Raw genomic sequence first — 20404 nt, 5'->3', positions numbered from 1 at the left:
GTTCTACGGCGACGCTGCCCCACGGATCTCCGTGGTCATGCGCGAACGGCCAAACACGGTTTAAAAGAGTCCACCTGCTTTGTCCCAACGGCGAGAGGAAAATCTACAGGGTGCCCATCTTGAAGTCGTGCAGATGCGTTCGTAACGCGCAACATGTCCTCCATGGCTCATGAGAGGGAGGTTGCAGGAAGTTACGAAAATTGCTCGTGGTATCCTCTGTGCAGATTGTCTCAAGCCGGGCTGTGATACCGTGAATATTTGTGGGACAGCTATCAGACATTTTTCGGACAGCTATGGGGCCTTGACGATGCATGTGGAAGATGCCTTACTGTGTTACCGTTCAATACGAGGCTCCAAATCTTTTCGCATGAAAAAGCTAGACGTTATTAACAGTGTGGATAATGTTAAGGGAAGAACGATTGTGATAATGCAGAGCTCATGTCAGAAACAACTTTCGAATCAGGAACGAGAATATTAAGCAGCGAGAACGGGCTTGGCGCCAAGTCGGCATGATATGATTTTTCTGAAAGATGGACGTCCTTCTTTGTTTTCAGCCCAATGCATGGAAAGAACAGATTTTATAAATTTGGCAATAAAGTTGGGTTAGGCGGAAAACGCAGGCTCAGAAAGCCTTATAAAGGGCGTGGATCTTGGACAGGGTTAAGGATTGACATTGCCTTACCCTTTACGTTTGAGTGTCGATGAAGTTGCTTGTACTTTGGGGATTTTTCTGCTAGCAGGCCTATTAGCACCGGGCATTTGAACTTGCGTTTACCTAGTATATGCTTCACCAATAATTCCTCTTGTAGGATAGAGAAGGCCAAAGAGCTCTTTGCTTGCAAGGTGAATTGTTTCCCTCTAATCTAGATGATAACCCTCGTGGCTTGTTTATGATCGTCCCAGGTCTTCTTCAAACTGCAGGTTATAGTGTATTGTTTAATTATGATCCTGCGTATAACAATTTCTAACGAAAGTGACCAACCAGTCGACTGTTCCTTCCCTATATGTGCTTAGTACTTTGACATTTCGTGCGCATTTTTGGGACATCTCGTGCAATGCGGATGGTGTAGTTTCATTTGAGAAGCAGTGACTGAAAGCAATTAATAAAACCAGCGTATACCTAATGAAATTAAGCAAGGGCCTGAACGATACATTTGAAATATACAACATCTTGTAATTTTGTTATTAAATTACCAATTCTAATATTACTATACTACCCTGACTACAGCGATTACATATGACGTCCAGGTTTGGGGAATTAGTTCTTGTACTTGTTTTGTAGTCACCAGACAATTTTGATGTGATATCAAGACGGCTGAAACGGTTTAGCGCGAATTTTGTTAAGTATAGTTTCTTCAGAAATTGTTTAATTCAAAAACGCACACCAGCAATTGCTCGTCTTCGCTGTTGCCGCAATAGCGCAGGACGACTCTTCCGGTTATCTGGATTGCCAAAGTAAACCACCGTACAGCCAATTGTTCAAGGTGCTTCAAAATGTTCAAAGAATTTATTTAGAAACAGCAACACAGTTCTGAAACCTTCTACACAGGGGATGTCTTTAGTCTCAAGGTTATACACCAAATAAAATACAAGTTCCCTCATAACATTTGAATGAACTTGATCTCTGTCCACACATTGCAAAAAAGAAAATAGTATAGCTGAAAAAATAAATGCCTTGAAAGTTCAGTAAGTACTAAAGAGTTCATTCTAAAAATTCTAGGCTCCGAAAACCGCAATCTTCGAGAGCATTTAATGCAGAACGTTATCCCTCTTTGTGGCACTTTTTCGCGGAAATGACTCCCCGTCTAGGAAGCCAGACCCCCGCATTCGCAGAACTGAAATCTGCTGACCCACAGCCTGCTGAGTCATTCCATCAGGCGAATACGCAGCGTACTCATGAACGTGGCCGACAGACACGATCGAGTGAAATGAGAACCACCATTGTAAACCCAAAATATATCACCCTAAAATAAAATGCACATTACCATTAAAGAGTATTATCATGCAGCATATGCACTATTACTGCGATTGTCGCTGCCGCTGTCCCCCAGAACAATTCAGGATCACCACGCAGCGTAGCGGCCTCTTAAAGCCCCGAAGGTGTGGGTGCGTTTTGAGACAAACCCTCCTAGATAACACGGCTGAAGTGCTGGGCTGTCTACGTCATCAATCGAAGGCGAGGTTAAGAGGGGTCACGAGCACTGCGACAGCGTACGGCCGGAACTCGTGATCTCACTGATTGAGCACAAGCCCCATCCGAACGTTGTTCTCAGCACTCGTGTCCATTCTGTACTCAGTGCTGGCTGCCTGTAGATGACGTAGACAACCCGGCGCCGCGCCCTTGAGGCATTGGGTGGGCCTGCCCCTCGGCTATGGTGAGCGCGGGCTCAACGCCATGTAGGTGGCTGTTGACAAAATGGACGGCGATGACTGAGGCGGCGGCCTTGCGCTGCTTGTTCTCCCTGCACCTCTTCCGGACCAGGGTCGGTATGCCGGCCACCAGGAACAGGGCGAACAGGAAGGTAAGCATCATCATCACCATCGTCGCCGATCTGAAGTCCTCGCGACGCAGTCCTGCAATGCCGGAGATCCACCCTAAGCACGAGAGCCCGTCCAACACCCCCTTTTCTGAAGTGCAGCGCGCACTTTCAGATTAAAGTTTTCTCCGATTACCGCCTACGAGTTACAGCGTCTTTTCAGATGAGTAAGTCGCATCTTTGTACAAGTCGCACACTAAGGTTGGCACACGGAGTCATTGCCGCCGCCGCCCTCTGCCGGCACGCTTAGAACCCCGTCTTCGGACAACCGGAAGAACAATTCATGGGGTTTCTCCTTTGTCCTAACTTGATGAATCGCCCTTGCGCAGTTAAAGGGGTGCTGAACAAAACATTTCAGTGTCCATAATAAGTGGCGCACGATCTTTCCACGAGCCAGCAGACGCCGGGGTACTCGAGCACACGCAACGAAATTGCCGTCATAGTTCTCCAAAAAAACAAAACAAAACAAAAAATTAGTCGTTAGTAGTTTATACAGCAGGAGTTTGGTCTGCCAGAACATGGCGACATTGTTACCCACTGTAGATAAGCCATTTATCCAGTGCAGTACGACCGCTAGCCTGGGGTTTTTAACGTGTACCACGCAGTAGTGATACATGACCGCACGCCGGTACGATGGTCATCCAGATCGAAACGGGCAAGGGCATGAGTGAACACAGGAACCCTGGGTTCTACAGCGCGTTTTAGCTCCACGTGCTCCGAGCTGGTGTGCGCTAGCCCACTCGGCCCACCGATTTCCCTCATAATCCTCTACTCACGCTTCAAACTACCGTGAAATGCGTGGGTTCCGGGGAAAAGGAGAATAAAGGCAAGCTTTTCATCTGTACAGTAAGTTCTGGCATAAAAGTTAGGTGATTAATTGGTCTAGAAAGCACGTAGCTTTCACTTATGAAGATGAAAAGCCTGTCTTTATGCTCCCTTTGCCCGAAGCCCATACATTTTTGCTGCCACCTTAAAAGTGCCCAGAGGAGGTTTTTCAAATCACCTAAATATGACGATAACTCACTCTGCGGGCTCTAAGCACGCCAAGAAATTCATTATTCATAACGATGCACGGCCAATTTCTCTATTAAAAAATCTACCAAAGATCGAACACACCGAGTTCATCTCTGGCTTTGGAATACTCACACGGGGCAGAGGACTAATGAGAATGATTGAACTGATGCTGACAATATGCAATACATTAACGACACAGGACCCTAAGCACAATATGCGTAAGAGCGTAGAGAAATTTTAACATACGTAGCTGCACAGCTATGACAAAGAAGACTAAGAATAGTGATGCTAGTATAGTGACAATGACCAATTAATAATACGGCAATAGGACCGCATTGCACCGTTTCTTCACACGCACTTTTATTCTGCGCCAGTAGAGGCTAGAGCCACTCGATATGGCAGCGTAGCTGCCAGAGTAGCGCCACGCTTTTCCCTGTGCCGCCTCTCACCGCGATTGGTCACACACGGTACCATAGCAACGAGCTGAGCTGGCTCGGTTTCCGTAACAACTGAGTGACGACTCGTCACGTGACCTCTCAAGAGCCGTGATGTCATCGGTAAGACGGCAGCGCCCAGAGCTGGTGGATGCGAGTTTGTTCGGTGCCCTTAGTCGTGATGTGCCACAGCTTGCCGACGATTTAGGGCTTCTTCGTGCTTTCTGACGTAGGTATAACGTGAAGATCTGAAAGAATGATACTTAATACCCTTTCTGTGCAAGATCGCTCTGGATATCAGCACCTGTGTGACAGCATCATTAATATCGCCTTAGCGGTGCTCGGGTTTCCGGATGTGGTCGAGGATCGATAAGACATTTAGCATGCAATTTTCGCATTCTCTTAGCTTTATTTGAACGTTGGAGTGTCTAAGAATTGATGCTAAATCTATGCGTCGCATGTTGGGCCTTGAGGAATTTGTTTTTGCCCCAGGTAACCGCATGATCACAAACTTTTAGCGAAGAAGCTTTTGCGATGTTTACGTTTTGTACTAATGAACCAGGGAACCTGGGTTCAATCCCCACCCCGGCCCGTTTCGATCTGTATGAGCATCGTACCGGCCTGCGGTTGTGTATCATTACTCCGTGGTGCACGTTAAAGACCTATAGACCCCGGCCAGGCTATAGGTGCCCTAGCATGTCACCGGTGCCCTAGCATGTCACGACTGCGTGATTTCACAGTTATCTTCTGAGTTGAGGATTACAGGTAAGGCAGAAGAAGTTTAAAAATAATTTCGTGGCCCCTTTAACACAGATATGTGTGCTACACCAGATAAATATATTGACTTTTTGAATGCCGGTAAACTTCCGAACGACCATTTGGCCTGTCGGCAAGAACACCTCACATCCGGCGTCCGTCTCTTTTGATGGCGTCAACAGTTTTCTAGAGACCACCATGCCGTCCTTCTTGGTTGAACCCCGTCGACGTCGCTCCTCACCAGTCGGTGAGAAAATCTCATCTTGAAGGGATGATCGGGTCTTGAAGAAGTATGATGCTCAACATATATACTCGCTCACTATGGGGCAGTCGAGCAGCAGTCATGTTCCGAGCCAATCGTCCTGTCGTGGCCGGCGTAATCGGATTTGGTTCCATCGGAGCGAAGTCCGAAAGTACGGTACGTTCGTCCCACGAAGCGACCGCCATCCCGGCGGCGCCGAAAACCACTCGCCTTGTCCGTGCACCTACGATACCATAGCAGCTCTCGTCGCCCGACAGTCCCCGGGCTGCGAATCGTCTCACTTTTCAGAAAAAAAGCAGGCACCGTTCCTTCAGAGGTTCTTGCCGTACCGCGATGCCAAGCGTCTTATACCACTTTCAATGAACGACTGGAGATATCAACTAGACTACAAAGGTTGCCGCCCGGCGTCGGGAAGCGCGGTTACCATGGCAACCTCCCAGGCCCAAAATGGAGATCACTATCAGCGCTTCTGACGTCGTGCATCTAGATAATTTTGCGTCGTGTCGCTACTCTGGCAGCTACGCTGCCATATAGAGTGGCTCTAGTAAATGCGGGCCTGCTTGCTGGAAACCAGAGCCATAGATGGGGAAATAGTTTGGCCATCTATTGTCCCCGGTGAACCCAGGCGGACCCTTGACTCCTCCCACCGGCGTTGACGTTGGCTCTAGCAACCGCGTGGCAACGACGAAAGCGCTGCACACGACACGCTCCTGTCCAACATTTTTGTTCTTATTCCCCGTACGCGCGCGTAGGCTACGCTGGGGGTTTACCGGCTCCTTGATTTGCGGAGCTTTTATTTTTACTACCAAGACGCAAATAATTTGTTGCTGTGCCGTTCGGTGCTCTAACAGCAACCGTGACGGCCTTCGGTTGTTTATTAATAAAAAAAAAAAAAGGCGGAAAGTTTGTTTAATAAAAATAAAGCGTGACAAATAAGTGGTCGCCGACGGCAGGTTACCGACTTTGTGAGGTTAAGAATGTTTGCATTTATTTAAAAACTCCCCATGTAAATGGTTTTTTTTTCTACAGATGCGATCACGCACGGTACAAATTTATAAATAATTGTCAATAGCAGTGATCTGGTCATACATGCAGTTCAAACTTTGGCTTCACTCAAGCAAAGCGAAACATAATTATAGTTCGTTGCAATCAAAATACGTATGTGGGATCACTAAAGGTACGACGTTTGTTGCATCAAGATATACGAGCACATGGAATTTAAATCAAACAAAACAAAACGGCAAAGTTAACTCTAATTATGTGCATTTCCGATGTTCACTAGCTGCAACTTCTAAGGGGCCCTGGTTATGACAGCCCTGTTTAAACAAGTAACTGCTAAATGAATTGAACGTTATAAGTTGTCCTGGACTTAATGTGCATGAAGCAACTGTGCATGTAAATGTTAATTATAGGCCGTTTTTAGGTACAATAAATTATATTTTTTCTAGTCTCATTTTGAAGAATCGCAGTTTGAGCAAGATCGCTCAGATGGCTGGAAGAAATTGGAGCAGACTGTCATTCCAACAGTGTTTGCACATTCTTTGTGTGTTTTGTTTTGACGGTTTAAAATAAATGGTATTTGATGTATAAAAAAGCCTGTTTTCTTGTCTCCAGATCAAGCTAAATTAGACTAGCGTTATCTAGGGGCCAGGCACGACAAATTTGTATTGTAGCCTGCTACTCAAAACGTTGCATACAACAATGTCTGTCATTACCGAAAGCCCTCTTTTGAAAGAACAAAAACGCCCTCATGACGAGATCATCTCATTTAAAAATATAACTCCAAGCTACACATGTCATTTGGCGCATATCGCGAAGAAATTCTGCTCAGAAGCACGGTTGCAAATAACCATCTCGGGTGAATAGCTTTAGCTCCTTTTCAAATTTCAGTTTACAATCGCTCATAGTTTCGATGAAAGCGCGTTTCGTAGATTTCGTAGCGAACGCGGGTGCACCTCACATATCTCACGTCGTTGACTCGCGATCGCACGTCGGCACTCGCTGATGCGAATATTCTGCCAGGAACTTGTCAACTGCGTCGGAAATTTAAATCGTCGTACCCCAACATCAAAATTAACAGATATGAATGGTCCCAACTAGACTTGCAAACCACGAGCGTTTTATTCCAGTGGAAATTTCGCGACACACGAAGCGCAGAGTCTGACTGAGCGTAAGCAGTTTTTTTTTTTTTTTTTTATGAACCTGGCAGCATCACTGTACTTACGGGCGGAGAATAAACAAGGGTACTGTGGAACTGATTAAATAGGGCTCTCCCCTCAAACACCGCAGAGATTAAATGCCGTTAAACACTGACAAAAGCAGAAATCAAAACGACCATACATTAGCAGTTATCGAGAGCAGCGATACGGGCGTAGTCGTCCGGCGCGGGTAAGCACAAAAATGGCGGAGTGGGGCGTGCCCGCGACGCTAGGGTGACGTGCCAGTGACGTGACTGACGAGCCGTCAAGCGGGCCACGCCTCTTGGCCAAACTCTTCTCTGTCTCTGGCTCTGCTGGAAACGGGCCGGGCTGAAAGGGGCCCTGCAACAACTTTTTGACTGATTTTTAATTTGCACCGATCCTGAGCGCACTAAACGTAGAACCATAATGAAACTTTTCTTTTCTCAAATTTCGCTTTAGTTTAAAAGTTATAGGCAAATTAGAATTACAAAAACAAGCAAAAAATAACCTCCTTCATGACGTAGTAGGTCCTGGCTTGAGCGGCCGTGAACTAGAGGAGGGATAGTGAGCTTATCGAGCGCTCACGGCTGCCGCACTCCGTGTCGACGGCTCGAGAGGGCGCCACTAAAGCACGTGTTGGATAGGCTGTATGAAGCGGGCGGTCAGGGCGGCTCGCATTGCATTTGCAGCACGATTAAAGACTAATTCGGCATAACACTTCATTGGCCACGAACGACAGCAAACACGGGGTAAATATCAGTTCAGAACGGGAGCCACTTCGCGCTGCCCTACCGCGAAATGGCAAAATCGCCAGCAAAGCCGGCGCCGAAAGCCTTGGGAACGCTCGGAACCGGTCGGATCCTCGACCGCAGCGCCGCCGCGTACATCCGGTACCTTTCTACGCACGCCGTTCGTCAGCGCCTCATCGCACCAGCCCTTTCTAGTATGCGCAGTTTTTTCCGCCGCTTGGTGGTGGGTATGTTGACGGGTCTTTTCTTGTTCTCGTACTTTATAAACTGGATTTGTTTCTTTTCTGATCTCATATACCGAACAAAAACTACTTTCATACATATTTGAAACGGTTCGCGATACTTATATTTTGTATCTCGACTAAAAAAAAAAAGATTTTAGCGGTTCTGACCAGTAGTAAGCCCAGGACCAAAGACGTCAGATATCGCGCGCTTTCGCCAATGCGGGTAGCCCTCGTAGGTGGAGGAGGTTTCCGCGTCGTCCGGTTAAAATATGACGCATTGATATTTAGTTACTCTCTCCGTGCCCGCTGGCTTGCCCGAACCCCAAGAGACCTGGAAACCACAAAAAAGGGAGACGCCTAAATATGGTTGCAGGGCCCCTTTAAAGGGATACTTCAACGAAATTTGAAATATTCCCGTCGTGTTCAAAAATAGGTTGAATATGATCCACAATATCCGTAAATGACAATCGCACGTTTGTATTTTGAGCCTGGTGGCTGTATTTTTTGTTATAAACGGCCCACTCTGGCAAGCGCTCGGAGAAGGCCCAGCGGAGACCACGTGACATCCAACGCAATCGTGAAGTAGGTCGTCTCAAGACGAGCAAAGCTACGGCGAGGCTGACGTCGAGAGGATGGCCTAGTCGTTCCAACCACCGAACCGGCTGCTTTTGTACGAATTTTGAGTGACGGGTTAATCCTCTGTAATCTTGTAGGGGGACAATAGCGACTTCTGCGAACACAAAAGGCATTCTCGGGAAGAGGGGAGTTCCTCCTGCCCCTATTCTCTCGTCGTGGCCGGAGACGAGACAACCTCCGTCACTAACTGTCAAGGTTCCTAGACGGGCATTACAAGCGAGGCGCTAACGACATCCACCAGGTGCTCTTTGCTAATCGTTTAATACGTTTTAAAATTCCTTTTCGTGATTTTTTTAACAAGATATTGGTATGTTTGAAGTGATGCTGCTTTTTTGAACACATATAGACCAAAAAATGAGCGCCGAAATTTCGTTGTAGTATCCCTTTAAGCGCGAAACACATGTACGACGAAACCGTCCGACCCGACGTACGGACTGCCGGAATGACCTTGGGGGGCGAGGGTGTTCGTAGCATCGGAGAGCGTTGAAAACCCTCGCCTCCGACCGTCGTATTGCGCGGTCGGACGTCGGATCGGACGGTTTCGTCGTACATGTGTTTCGCGCTTTACTGGGAGGACCGCGGTCAGCCACTGGTCGGTCGGAAGAACTCCGCGTGGCGGTGTTTGAAGACCCCTGCTTTAAAAGACAAAGTAACCTCAACTGGGGCGGGGAAAGTAACTTCACGGGAGAGCAACGTTCCAACTCTAAAATCCAGACCTCCCCTGAGAAAAAAAAAAATATCGCGCTCGTGACTTTTGAGTTTGCAGAAAAAGCTTCCAGCTGCCGCGCGTACCACGAAAGAGACACCGGAAACGACGGAGGACGTCCGAGTCAAGGGGCAGGCTTCGACCTTGTGCTGTTTCGGTCGCTTCGAAGCGGCCTCGTCCCGCCACACAGTACACTCCGTTTCAGCGTAAGTTGGCAAAGGACGAAAGCTACGGCCCCGTCGAGCCAACCACGAGCGAGGCACGCGACCACGTATCGCCGGTGCCCACTCCTCCTGCGGAGAACTATCACGTGCTTTGCTCCGTCGCTACAATGGACTCGACGGGGGCCATAGCGTTCCCACTTCGCCTGCTGAAACTGAGTGTAAACCAAGCCCCGCGCCACTTTGCACGTCGTCCTCGCCCGATTCCTTGACACGGTCTGTTGGGCAGCCGGAATGAGGAGTGTCGCGGTGCTGCTGCCTCCTCCATCTAAATGAGCATTCCGATCCGTGAAACACGCAACGCGGCTCCAAAAAACCAGGCCCGGGCACGTTAGATTTCCCCCACCATGCTGGCATCGTTAGAAAGGAGAGAGGCTTTATCCCAGTTTCAGCTACGATCTTTGTAGGTGCTGTGGTCACCGTGCAGGGTCCCTCTTCTGATCCCCTAGTACGTTTGGTGCAACAATTAATACAACAGCTGAGTTACACATTTAATGTCATGCATATAACTTCGAAGAAAAAAGTGAAATAAGAAAGTACGAGTTTGCTACATCTGTATTCTTAAAAGGCCGTAACAGCCCCAACGTCGATGTCTTTTTTTATTGTCTCTAACGGTTCAATATATCCGTGACTGACAACCCTCAGAAAATTTTCGAGGCAATTTTTTTTTCTTTGCTTTGAAGATTTTTTGATGTGCGAAAGAGTTTGTTATAAATCCGCGTGTACCTCCCCCTGATCGTTGCTCCTCCTCATTTTCTTCTTCTTTTTTTATAACATGGAAGGCGAAGTTATTTTTTTAGAAATTTAAAGACGTCGCAAGTCGCATATGTGTAACGATTGCCAATGTTATTAATCTTATATGTGTTTTTCTACCATAACAAACGAATTACGCTGATGAATTTAAAATATAAAAACTAAAACCCCGGCAGTGTTAGTGACGAGACATTGGTCGCCTCCTGGTGCTTCTCCTTTTTTATTATGGCGGCGCCCAGTGGCGGTACTGAGGACGTTGAGAGGTGTGGGAACGATTCAGAAGAAGGCGACGGCTCGGACGAGTTGTTGCTTTCTGTGCCGGATAACCTCTCGGACTTCGAGAGGACCATTGTCGAGCGATTGCGAAATTTGGGTACCTGGTGTTGCTCACCAAAATCTGCAACGCGTCATTTTGCTCTTCACCCAATTAAAAATACGTTTAAAGGGGTCATGAAACGCTTTTCCAACTTTTTCCTGTTTAGCTTTCCTCCTCAACTCATAAATCGCCCATTCCACCCAACAGTTAAAGAAGACGAAAAGAAGGGAGGCCCCTCTCGCTCGGAATCTGGTTTGTGTACCCGGATAGAGCCATTGTCCCCCTAGAAGATTAGCCCGTCGTTCAAAATTCAAACAAAAGTTGCTTTCCCCACCCCGTTCATTCCGAAGCTGACAGTGCTGTTGAAGCTACGTGCTCGTTGGGCCAGCCACACTTGCCACGTGAGCGTGGCAAATGTGGCTGCAGAGAATGAAGTCAGGTGATAAAAGGGAGGTGGCTGATTGGTCCGGCAAGCGCGTAGCTTCCAGCACAATGCCAGCTTAGGGGTGAAGGGAATAAGTGAGGTCCGGTTGCGTGTGACGTCAGTTTGGACCCGATGACGCGCTTTTGGAACCGCGCATGTATCACAGTGAAAAGGCAGAGAGGTTGCGAAGGGGAGGAGGAACGAAATAGTCCGCTCTGTTTTCAAATTTTCGCACTGAAAGTCGGGCTTTTGACTTTCTACCTTTTTTCTTTTGGTCCACTGAACGATGTGGTATTAGTAAAATCCCCATCTAAAATGATTTATCCCAACCCAAAAATCGTTTCATGGGCCCTTTAAGGCCGTCTAAGCAGAACAGTTCTAAGGAAAACAAAAATTGAACTTAAAAAGGGCGCGGCGTTTGCGCGTAGAGAAAGCGCACGTGCAAGTGCAAGGCCGTTTGGCAGACGGCAGCACCCATGATTGTCTTGGTCGATTAGAGGAAACAGAACAATTTAAACGATACTTAAGTTTTGAAGTCATCCACCAAGCTAAAGTGTGCCTCCTTTCGCCATTTACCTGTCTCATTCGCGCGGGAGTCTGAAATCTGGCTTTTTGAAAATGTATTTATTTTTTCTCTTTAGATAAAACTATAAAACTTAGGATATAACTCAAGTTTTATAGGGACATTTTTCAGTTGTTTGCGTCAATACAAAATATCGATGCTTAGATTGTCAGTTGCCCCTTAACTGTTTTTTTTTTTGTTTTATTTCGTACTTCAATCATGACTGTGTGGACACGTTTAATGTATTGTTTAGGCTTTAGCTTCTTTAAAGGAAGGGGAAGTGTGAAACCTTTACTAATACGTTTTCTACAGGCCAGGGTTTGGCAGCAATACTCAAAAATGTATTTGGAAATACGAATACTGGAATACATGACAATAGTAGCTAAAATGCTGATACTCAAATATATCTGTAAAATCGCACAGTGTATCTCCGATACGTATCGTATCGGAAACACACTATAAAAATAGGCAAAAAGTCTTTGGAAATACAAATACACGAATACATTTTAGGGAACGCAGAAATACAAATACTGAAATACTCATACTGCAATAAATTTTTCAAATTTGATTTAGACGCCAACTGAGATTACGCTTGAAGTTTGAAGTGAAAGTTATAGTGACCCCGAAATTACTTTGCCGCAGGCTTGGCACTGCGCCTTGAAGATCGAGTAAGCTGGGATCTCCCTATACAAAGGGATTAGTGGTTCCGGACGAAGAGGAGTCTTCAATGAGCTCAAAATACGTTCCATCAACGCTTGACCGCGGTCCCTTTCCTGACATCCTTTCTGTCCGACGAGTGATGCTAAAAGACTTTGACCTCTAAATAAATTCTTTGTCACCCTAAATCCCATCAAAACGTTACCACGCTCCTGTCCAATAAGGATGCCCCTGTCAACAGTAATCACATGACGTTACGGTAGAATTTACTGGTATACCTGTAGGTGTGGCCTTGAACATGAAACTTTACCCACGTTGCTGTATGAAAGGACAATGCGTACTTTTGTTGTAGGAGACCTCGTTGAAGATCGTGCGGGTAATTGCATTTGTAATTTTTGAGAAAAGTGGACCTCCTAAACATCGCTTTTATCCTGAAGAATCCTCAAGCCACCGTATCGTTTTTGAAACCTTACAGTTGCAGAAACGATGCGCTGGCATCGCTGTTGTGACGGTCTTTCCTGCCGACCCGCCGACGCTATGACGCATGGATGGCAGTCCTCAAGTTTCGCCTAGCGTCATCCAAACAGAGACCCTCGTGGATTGCGATTCGAGATTGCCGGCTCAGGCAGCTCAGGTGCGAGCTCTCCGAGAAACAGCGCGCTCGAGTCGAGTTGCAGGTCTTCGAAGTCCGGAGTCGGCACGGCGAGGCTGCGTCTGGCCTCCTTCCTGGGTATTAGATCGCCAGAGCAGCGGGTCACGTTCACGTCGGCTGATGACGTACGCTTGAGCCGTGCAATATGACGGGCGGAGACGCATTCGGATATGTGTTGAACTTCACTGCGTGAGTCATCCTACTCTTTCAAGCCAACCACCGCCAGTCTCGTGCTGCAACGGACTGTGGCTCAGCTTTGTCGGCTGGATGTACTGTATCCGCTAAGGCAACAGAAGCGGTTAGCAGAGGATGCCAGTAAACAATGACTCATGAAATCCCTACCTACGGAGAGAGGCACCTGCGGCAGAAGGTGCCTCTCTCTCCGTGCACTCTACTCCGTGCACTCTACCTAATTCGAGCCCGTGACGACGCAACACTTTTCAGGAAAGAAAAATAGTTTGAAGAATCGGAAGGAACCTTGGTCAGCACAGTAACAATGCCCCAGCATCTCCTTGACCCTGGTGCCCTCAGAAGTAAAAAGAGGGTTACATTTTGTTTTTCAGGGAGGTATTTCTCACGGAATGTAACGAAATACATTTCATCCTGATTGTATCGCGATACAAAAAAAAATATTACAAATGCATTTCGATACAGGAACATAGATACTGTGAGAAAAAAAAATGTATTGCGATACAGAAATAGAGATACGAAATGTATTTCTGAAATACTGTCGCGAAGTTTTGCTCGCGTGAGTATTTAGTCTAGCTTCACTTTATGTTTTTTCCTCTTTCGAGAGTTCTTTCCGTCTACACGGGACAGCTGTTGGATTCCGCCGGAGTCGGGGGGCCCCAAATGGGGGCGAACGTGAACGTTGTAACGTTACACTTAGTTTACAGAAGCCCGTGTTGGAAACGTTTTGTCTTGTGTATGTTTGCATTTGGGATCTCTACTTCGGAGGTGGTTTTCCTCTGCGTATGTATAACATCTGTGTCTACGAATGTGCTTTCTATTGTTTATGGCTGCTCTTGGGGGCTTCGTTTCGAATATGTTCTGTCTCGTATATGCTCTTGTTTTTGGAATGTTCGTAATTGCTTTAGGCTCCGAGCCTTTTGATTAGTGCTCAGAAAACCCCTCTTGATTGGTCCTTCCAAAACTTTCTGATTGGTGGACTGGAGGACCCAAGAATGCTGCTGAACCCAATATAAGCGGCCACCGAGCGGGACTTGGCTCCCGGATACCAAGCCTTGGACATCTCCCTTCCTCTGGAGGCCAACCTGTACGACCGACCCACTTCGGCGGTGGAGTATTCCGCCCGCTAACTCGCAAACTTGGGACCCTTTACGGCTGTGGAGGAGTTCGGCTCGCCCGCCTTTGCGTGGATCCTTGTTTGTAGAGTTTGGGTGTGGTCGGGGCACCCGCTAAAGGTTTGCTCGAGGGGGACGGCAGGGGAAGTCGCAAGAGATAGAATTACTTCCCCCCCAAATTCTAATTTCTGATGTGTGTCTTCTAATCTTTAACGTTATGTCAGTTGTTTAATAAATCTTTATTTGGACTAATCAAGCGAAGTCTAAAAAAAATGCCCCATTCCTTTGTGACAAAAGTGGTGGTGTGCGGGGGGTACGACCGATTGCTAGAATCGCCAAATGGCTCGTGCCTCAAGCTACAAAATGCCAAGACGTCACCGTGATCCCCCTAGGACCCTGATCCAGACTCAAGAACAACTTCCTCGCTCCGTCCGGACTCACCGTGACAACTGAGACGCCGAGACATCCCAGGGTAAAGGCACCATGAATACCCTCGTCACTCTTCTCACTTTGGCAATTTTCGCCTGTGTTATGCTTTCCGAAACTCTCAGTATTCTCCCAGAAACTCCTCCTTCAATTTAAGTAAGAACTGTTCATCCACTACAAAACTGTGATCCGTTCCTTGTGAAGCACCGTTTTCGCTTCAAAAACACTGCAAAAGGTACCGATTGCCTCTTCGACTAATACGACCTGGAACTTTCGAACTCTGTCGTCGCTTGAAAATCTCGCCTTCGTTCTAACTTCCTCAACTCAAAACAACTTTTATTTTGTCGCTGGTGCGTTGTCCTTATTGTATATATAGAATAAAGTGTCAAACTCAAGAACGTATTTGCCGTGCAGATAGAAAAGGAAGTTGAGCTCCACTACGTGTTCTTGTCATTGCCTTTTGTTTTATAGCGCCTCTGGCCCACATAAGCCGTAGCCATGTTCAATACTGCACGGTTTCTCTGGATGGGCTCGGTAATTGCGCAAATTCTCCTCCTACTCTGGTGGCTCTCCTTGACGGTGGTAACAAGTCCAGTCATGTTCAATACGGCGGACCACCCCGATGTTCAGTATACTTAAGAAAGGATGGGGGGACTTGTGAACCGTCAAAGTAACGAGTTCGATTTTCAAGCCAATATAAGCGGCTTTGTTTTGGGCAATGGCAACAGCGAGAGCTCTTGAATACTGCTTCTTGTCTGCGAGTTATTTTGTTGGTGGATGCGGTCCAGTCAGGTACTTACGGCGGACCGCCCTGATGATTTGCTTAACGCGAGAGAGGGCCGATTTCTAAATAAGAGCTAGAGTTTATCAAGGGCACGACAAGTGACATAATTATTCAGACTTCCGACAACTACGACCTCTCATGCAATCTACTAAGAAATTATCACCGGAAAATGTGTTTTCTGAACGTCGATGGAAGTGACTACTGCTTATGAAAAAATCTCATTTACCATTTGGAATTTTGAAGAATTTTCTAAGGCGACGACATATGGTGGACTGCGGATTAAAAGTTTTCGACCAGCAATAAGCATAACCCCGAGAAGAGCTTGTTCCAGATAGTCTTTTGTGTATTCTGTCTTAATGACATCTAAGGTCTTGTGTATTTCTGATGTCATGTACTATCGGAAACAATATGAGCGTAAACGCGGCTCCGCAGCGACAAGCATTTGCGCGTTCAGGCTCATATTGTTTCCGATATTACGTTATAACAGAAGCAGGTTTTCCTTTGAGAGACAGATAGACATTCAGTTTTAGGTTTTAGAAAATGTGCTCCCCCTGGCCTTGTGATTGAGATTTAAAAATTGTATGTGTGCATTTTAAGAGTGAGGTCACTCTTTTTCCGTAATGGGAAGGTGTCGCGAAGTTTTGCTCACGCGAGTATTTAGTCTAGCTTTACTTTATGTTTGTGCCTCTTTCGAGAGTTCTTTCCGTCTACACGGGACGGCTCATGGGTTCCACCGGAGTCGGGGGGCCCCAAATAAGGGCGAACGTGAACGCTGTAACGCTACACTTAGTTTATAGAACACTCTAAAAAAAAAGGGTATCACCTTACACCCTTTTGTCCCATATAATACACCCCAAAACTTCATTTCGACATACAGCGCCCTATAGTCGAACAGACGGCACCAAATTTTACCAGGGGCTTGATAACGGTGCCATATAACTTATTAAATTTATGTAGTACCTATCAAAGACCAAAGAAAGAAAACACTGAGCTTTTGCAGTACGGCCAAGAAAACTCCGATAATGTTTTTTGTAGTCAATAATACGTACATCAGCTCTCATAATAAGTTCTACCAGACGGCTATCAAGCCCCTCGTAAACTTTGGGGCCGCCTGTTCGATTATGGGGCGCTGTACGTCGAATTGAAGTTTTGGGGTGTATTATATGGGACAAGGGGTGTAATAATACACCTTTTTTTCTGAGAGTGAACCCCGTGTTGGAAACGTTTTGTCTTGTGTATGTTTGCATTTGGGATCTCTACTTCGGAGGTGGTTTTGCTCTGCGTATGTATAACATCTGTGTCTACGAATGTGCTTTCTATCGTTTATGGCTGCTCTTGGGGGCTTCGTTTCGAATATGTTGTCTAATATATGCGCTTGTTTTCGGAATGTTCGTATTTGCTTTGGGCTCCGAGCCTTTTGATTGGTGCTCAGAAAACCCCTCTTGATTGGTCCTTCCAAAACTGTTTGATTGGTGGACTGGAGGACCCAAGAATGCTGCTGAACCTAATATAAGTGGCCACCGAGCGGGACTTGGCCCCCGAATACCCAGCCTTGGACACTTCCCTGCCTCTGGAAACCAACCTGCACGTCCGACCCCCCTTCGGCTGTGGGGCCGTCCTACCGCTGGCTCGCAAACTTGGTACCCCTTAGGCCCGCTTCAGACGGGGCAACTTTTCCAGCAATTTTGAGGTTGCTGGTGGGTTGTTCCCTAGCTTTCCCTAGATCGACACGAATCGCTGAGATCGGGTCCGGCCTCGAAACGGACGAGCAAGTCGAACAACTCGGAGCCGTTTGAATCTGCACCAGCCAATCAGGGACACGATATTTTCACGTGACACCTCCGCGGTGGTGATGATGACAGCTAAAGACTTGGTTCTGGTTTGAAATCAAACGTTTTTGAAAATAAGCCTTTTCAGAAAGATGACTTAGTACTCTCAACGCTGTTGAAACATATAAAAACACGTTTTTAGCGCGTAGCTGGGTGTCTAAATATTGCAAGAAAATTCAAAGTGAATGATGATGATAGCAAGTCGTAGCAATTCGGTTGCTGCGTGTGAACGCGGACGGCCCGTGTTGCTGGTGTTGCGACGTCAAGTTGCTGGGTGAAGTTGCTCCGTCTGAAGCGGGCCTTACGGCTGCGGAGGAGTTCGGCTCGCCCGCCTTTGTGTGGAACTGTGTTTGTCGAGCTTGGCTGTGGAGTGGTCGGAGCCCCCGCTGAGGGTGTGTGTGTTCAAGGAGGACGGCAGGGAAAGTTTCCCTAGGTTAGGATAATTCCCCCCAGCATTTATTGACGAATTGATCGCATCCGTTGTAAAGATTTTATATCTGATCATTTAAATAAACAGTTGTATTTGTTAACATCAGGATCGTCCATCGCCGGGGACAAGAAGACACCTATTATTTTCCTCGTTACAATACTATCGCGATGCTGCCCAACCCTGCTACAGGCAACATCTACGGCTAGGGGGCATAATATGGTTGTCCAATTGTCAAAATAAGTCTTATACTTAACTAATAATTATGAATAAAAATTAGTTGGTAAAATGTATTAATTAATATTGGTTTTAATTAGAAACTTGCTGTGCGTCATACGACACTAAATCAGCAAATCTCATAAAGATATTCAGCACACAAGAATTGCAGTAGTGCCTTAAAGTTACCACTCGTGAAACAGGCGAAAGGCTAGCGGTTCGAAACTCGGATGCTAAAAGGCAAAAACTTCCGCACGGGGGCCTTTTCGCACTGCCAGCCTTGCGCGTGTTGCACGAGTAAAAATTTTTGCGCACCAAGTTTTTTTTGTTTTTTTAATTAATGATTTAGATGTTTTCTATGACGCTCAGCGAGTTTTTCATTAGAACCTCGTGTTTACCTTTACTCATTAAAAAATTAATTAACCATTTTTTGTTAATTAACCAACTTATTGTGACGATTAATCTCCTATATTTTGCCTCACTTGTCATAACACGACTGCATAAACAGCGCTTTCACGCTTTTTTTTTTAAATTTTCTCAAACCTCAAAAAAGAAACACCCTGCATATTTATTTGTACCGTGTACTTCCCAGTAATTCATTCGTTCAGAACCGTAGTAAAAAGCAAATTGATGTTCCCAATAACCATGCACGAACATATAATATGATATAAGAACTTATATGCCACTTTTATTCCGGAAAACAAAACAAAGTGTTCCTAGACCATATCAACCTACTGGCAGCATTGACCCGTTATGCGGAAAGGTTAGTGCCCCCAATGTAAACGGCCGCCAGATCGATGACCCCCGTTATTCTTAATTTTAGAACAGCAAGAAGTATGTAAATATAAAAAAAATGTCGGCAAATCATAAAAAGCGTTTAGATCCACATTTGGTGAAAATTACGACTCGTTCTTAGCCGCAAGTTTTAAAGATGATGACTACATTCTCTAGAATGCTGACTGTGCAATGCAAAATGAGCATTATAGAGGGATACGCAATGTGTATGCCGCATGCGCATGTTAGCAAACGATCCTCTCTCTCACCACTCACGATGCTTCGCCGCCTAGTCCTGTACACCTGAGTCATACCTGCGTTGAAGCGAAGTGATGCAATTAGTTGTCTCAATAGTTGGCGACGTAGTCCTGTCTCACAAAGGCCCGTCGACGGCTTTGACCTCTAAAATCAGCAGAGTTGGCAACTAATCAATTATATATATATATATATAAAGTCATCACAAGGGTGCCTATTAATACCGTAAGAGACTAATAAGATTAAAAATACCAACGATATGGAAGTGTGTGCTGTAATGTAACTTTTTTTTTAATACACATTCCTTCACAATTGGTTTGGTCTTGGTAGAATACACCAGTACCAGACTCGCGCACAACGCGTTGTTTCTAGCTACATTTTTTAGCAACAATGTAACAACTGTAGACTTTTCCCACAAGTAAGCGACCCCTTATTGCTCGTATCCGGCGACGCGCACGCGTATAAGAACTTTCGTGCGAAGTCCGAGCGAGGCACCGAGCACCGAGGCCGCTCCCACGGATCATGTTACGCGGAGCTGGCTGTTACCGGGCGGGGTCTCCGCAGAGCAGACTCTCTCAACCTACGGCGCAGCGTGCGTCTCGCTGCGCCGAAACGCCTGTGTGGCAACGGTAAACGAAAACCTCAGCCTGTGTGGCGACACAGAACCTCAGCCTGTGTGGCGACAAGGGACTTCAGCCTGTGTGGCGACAGAAGAACGGAACTCAGCCTGTATGGCCACCCCAATTCGCACTAAGTATTAAATCTCACTTTTATCTTCTTTTTACCAATGTGAGTAGTCTCCTTTCGACCTTCCGATCCGAGCCAAGACAAAGAAAGATAACACAACCTAGTTGTTACAAAAAAAAAAAAAAAAATCCGAATGACGTATTTTGGTTACTTTTGAATGAAGTAAGGAGCAACGGTATTTAGTTACTTCTCGACAGGAACGTCACAAGTCACCCAACCTTGTTCTCACCCCAGCTTGCGTTCGCGACTTTCACGAAAAAAAAAAAAAAAAGCGTGAGGCAGAGAGTAAAAAAAGAATGTGCACAAAGTTTGCAAACATAGCAACAGTTATGAGTGCACTCTGGCTCAATTTTCATTGAACTCTACAGTTCAATAGATATTTGCGACCCCATGCAAAACTGACGGCACCTAGCGGCTAGACTAGGAGAAAGCTGTAGTGGCGCGGGCGCTCCTCAGCCTTTTCGAGTAAGAAAGCTGACGAGGCGAGCTTCACAGCGCCTGAAGGCTGCAGGCCTGAAGACGAAGACCTTGAGAGTAGGTACCAAAACACGTGTTGAAA

The 20404-nt window shown here is 46.3% G+C and overlaps 1 protein-coding gene across 1 annotated transcript in view; it reads right to left on the bottom strand.

Annotated features, from left to right (window-relative positions):
- Window positions 1–1478: 1478 nt before the first annotated feature.
- Window positions 1479–20404, bottom strand: part of LOC8051753 (macrophage mannose receptor 1) — a 181311-nt gene continuing 162385 nt past the window's right edge. Inside the window, exon 14 of the mRNA XM_040217406.2 lies at window positions 1479–2574. Coding sequence (XP_040073340.1) covers window positions 2294–2574 — 281 coding nt within the window. The 3' untranslated portion in view covers window positions 1479–2293. The remainder of the gene's footprint in view (window positions 2575–20404) is intronic.

This window comes from Ixodes scapularis, unplaced genomic scaffold (genome assembly GCF_016920785.2).
Source record: "Ixodes scapularis isolate PalLabHiFi unplaced genomic scaffold, ASM1692078v2 PGA_scaffold0__279_contigs__length_252992795, whole genome shotgun sequence".
Taxonomy (NCBI): domain Eukaryota; kingdom Metazoa; phylum Arthropoda; class Arachnida; order Ixodida; family Ixodidae; genus Ixodes; species Ixodes scapularis.
This window is presented reverse-complemented; position numbering and strand designations above follow the sequence as displayed.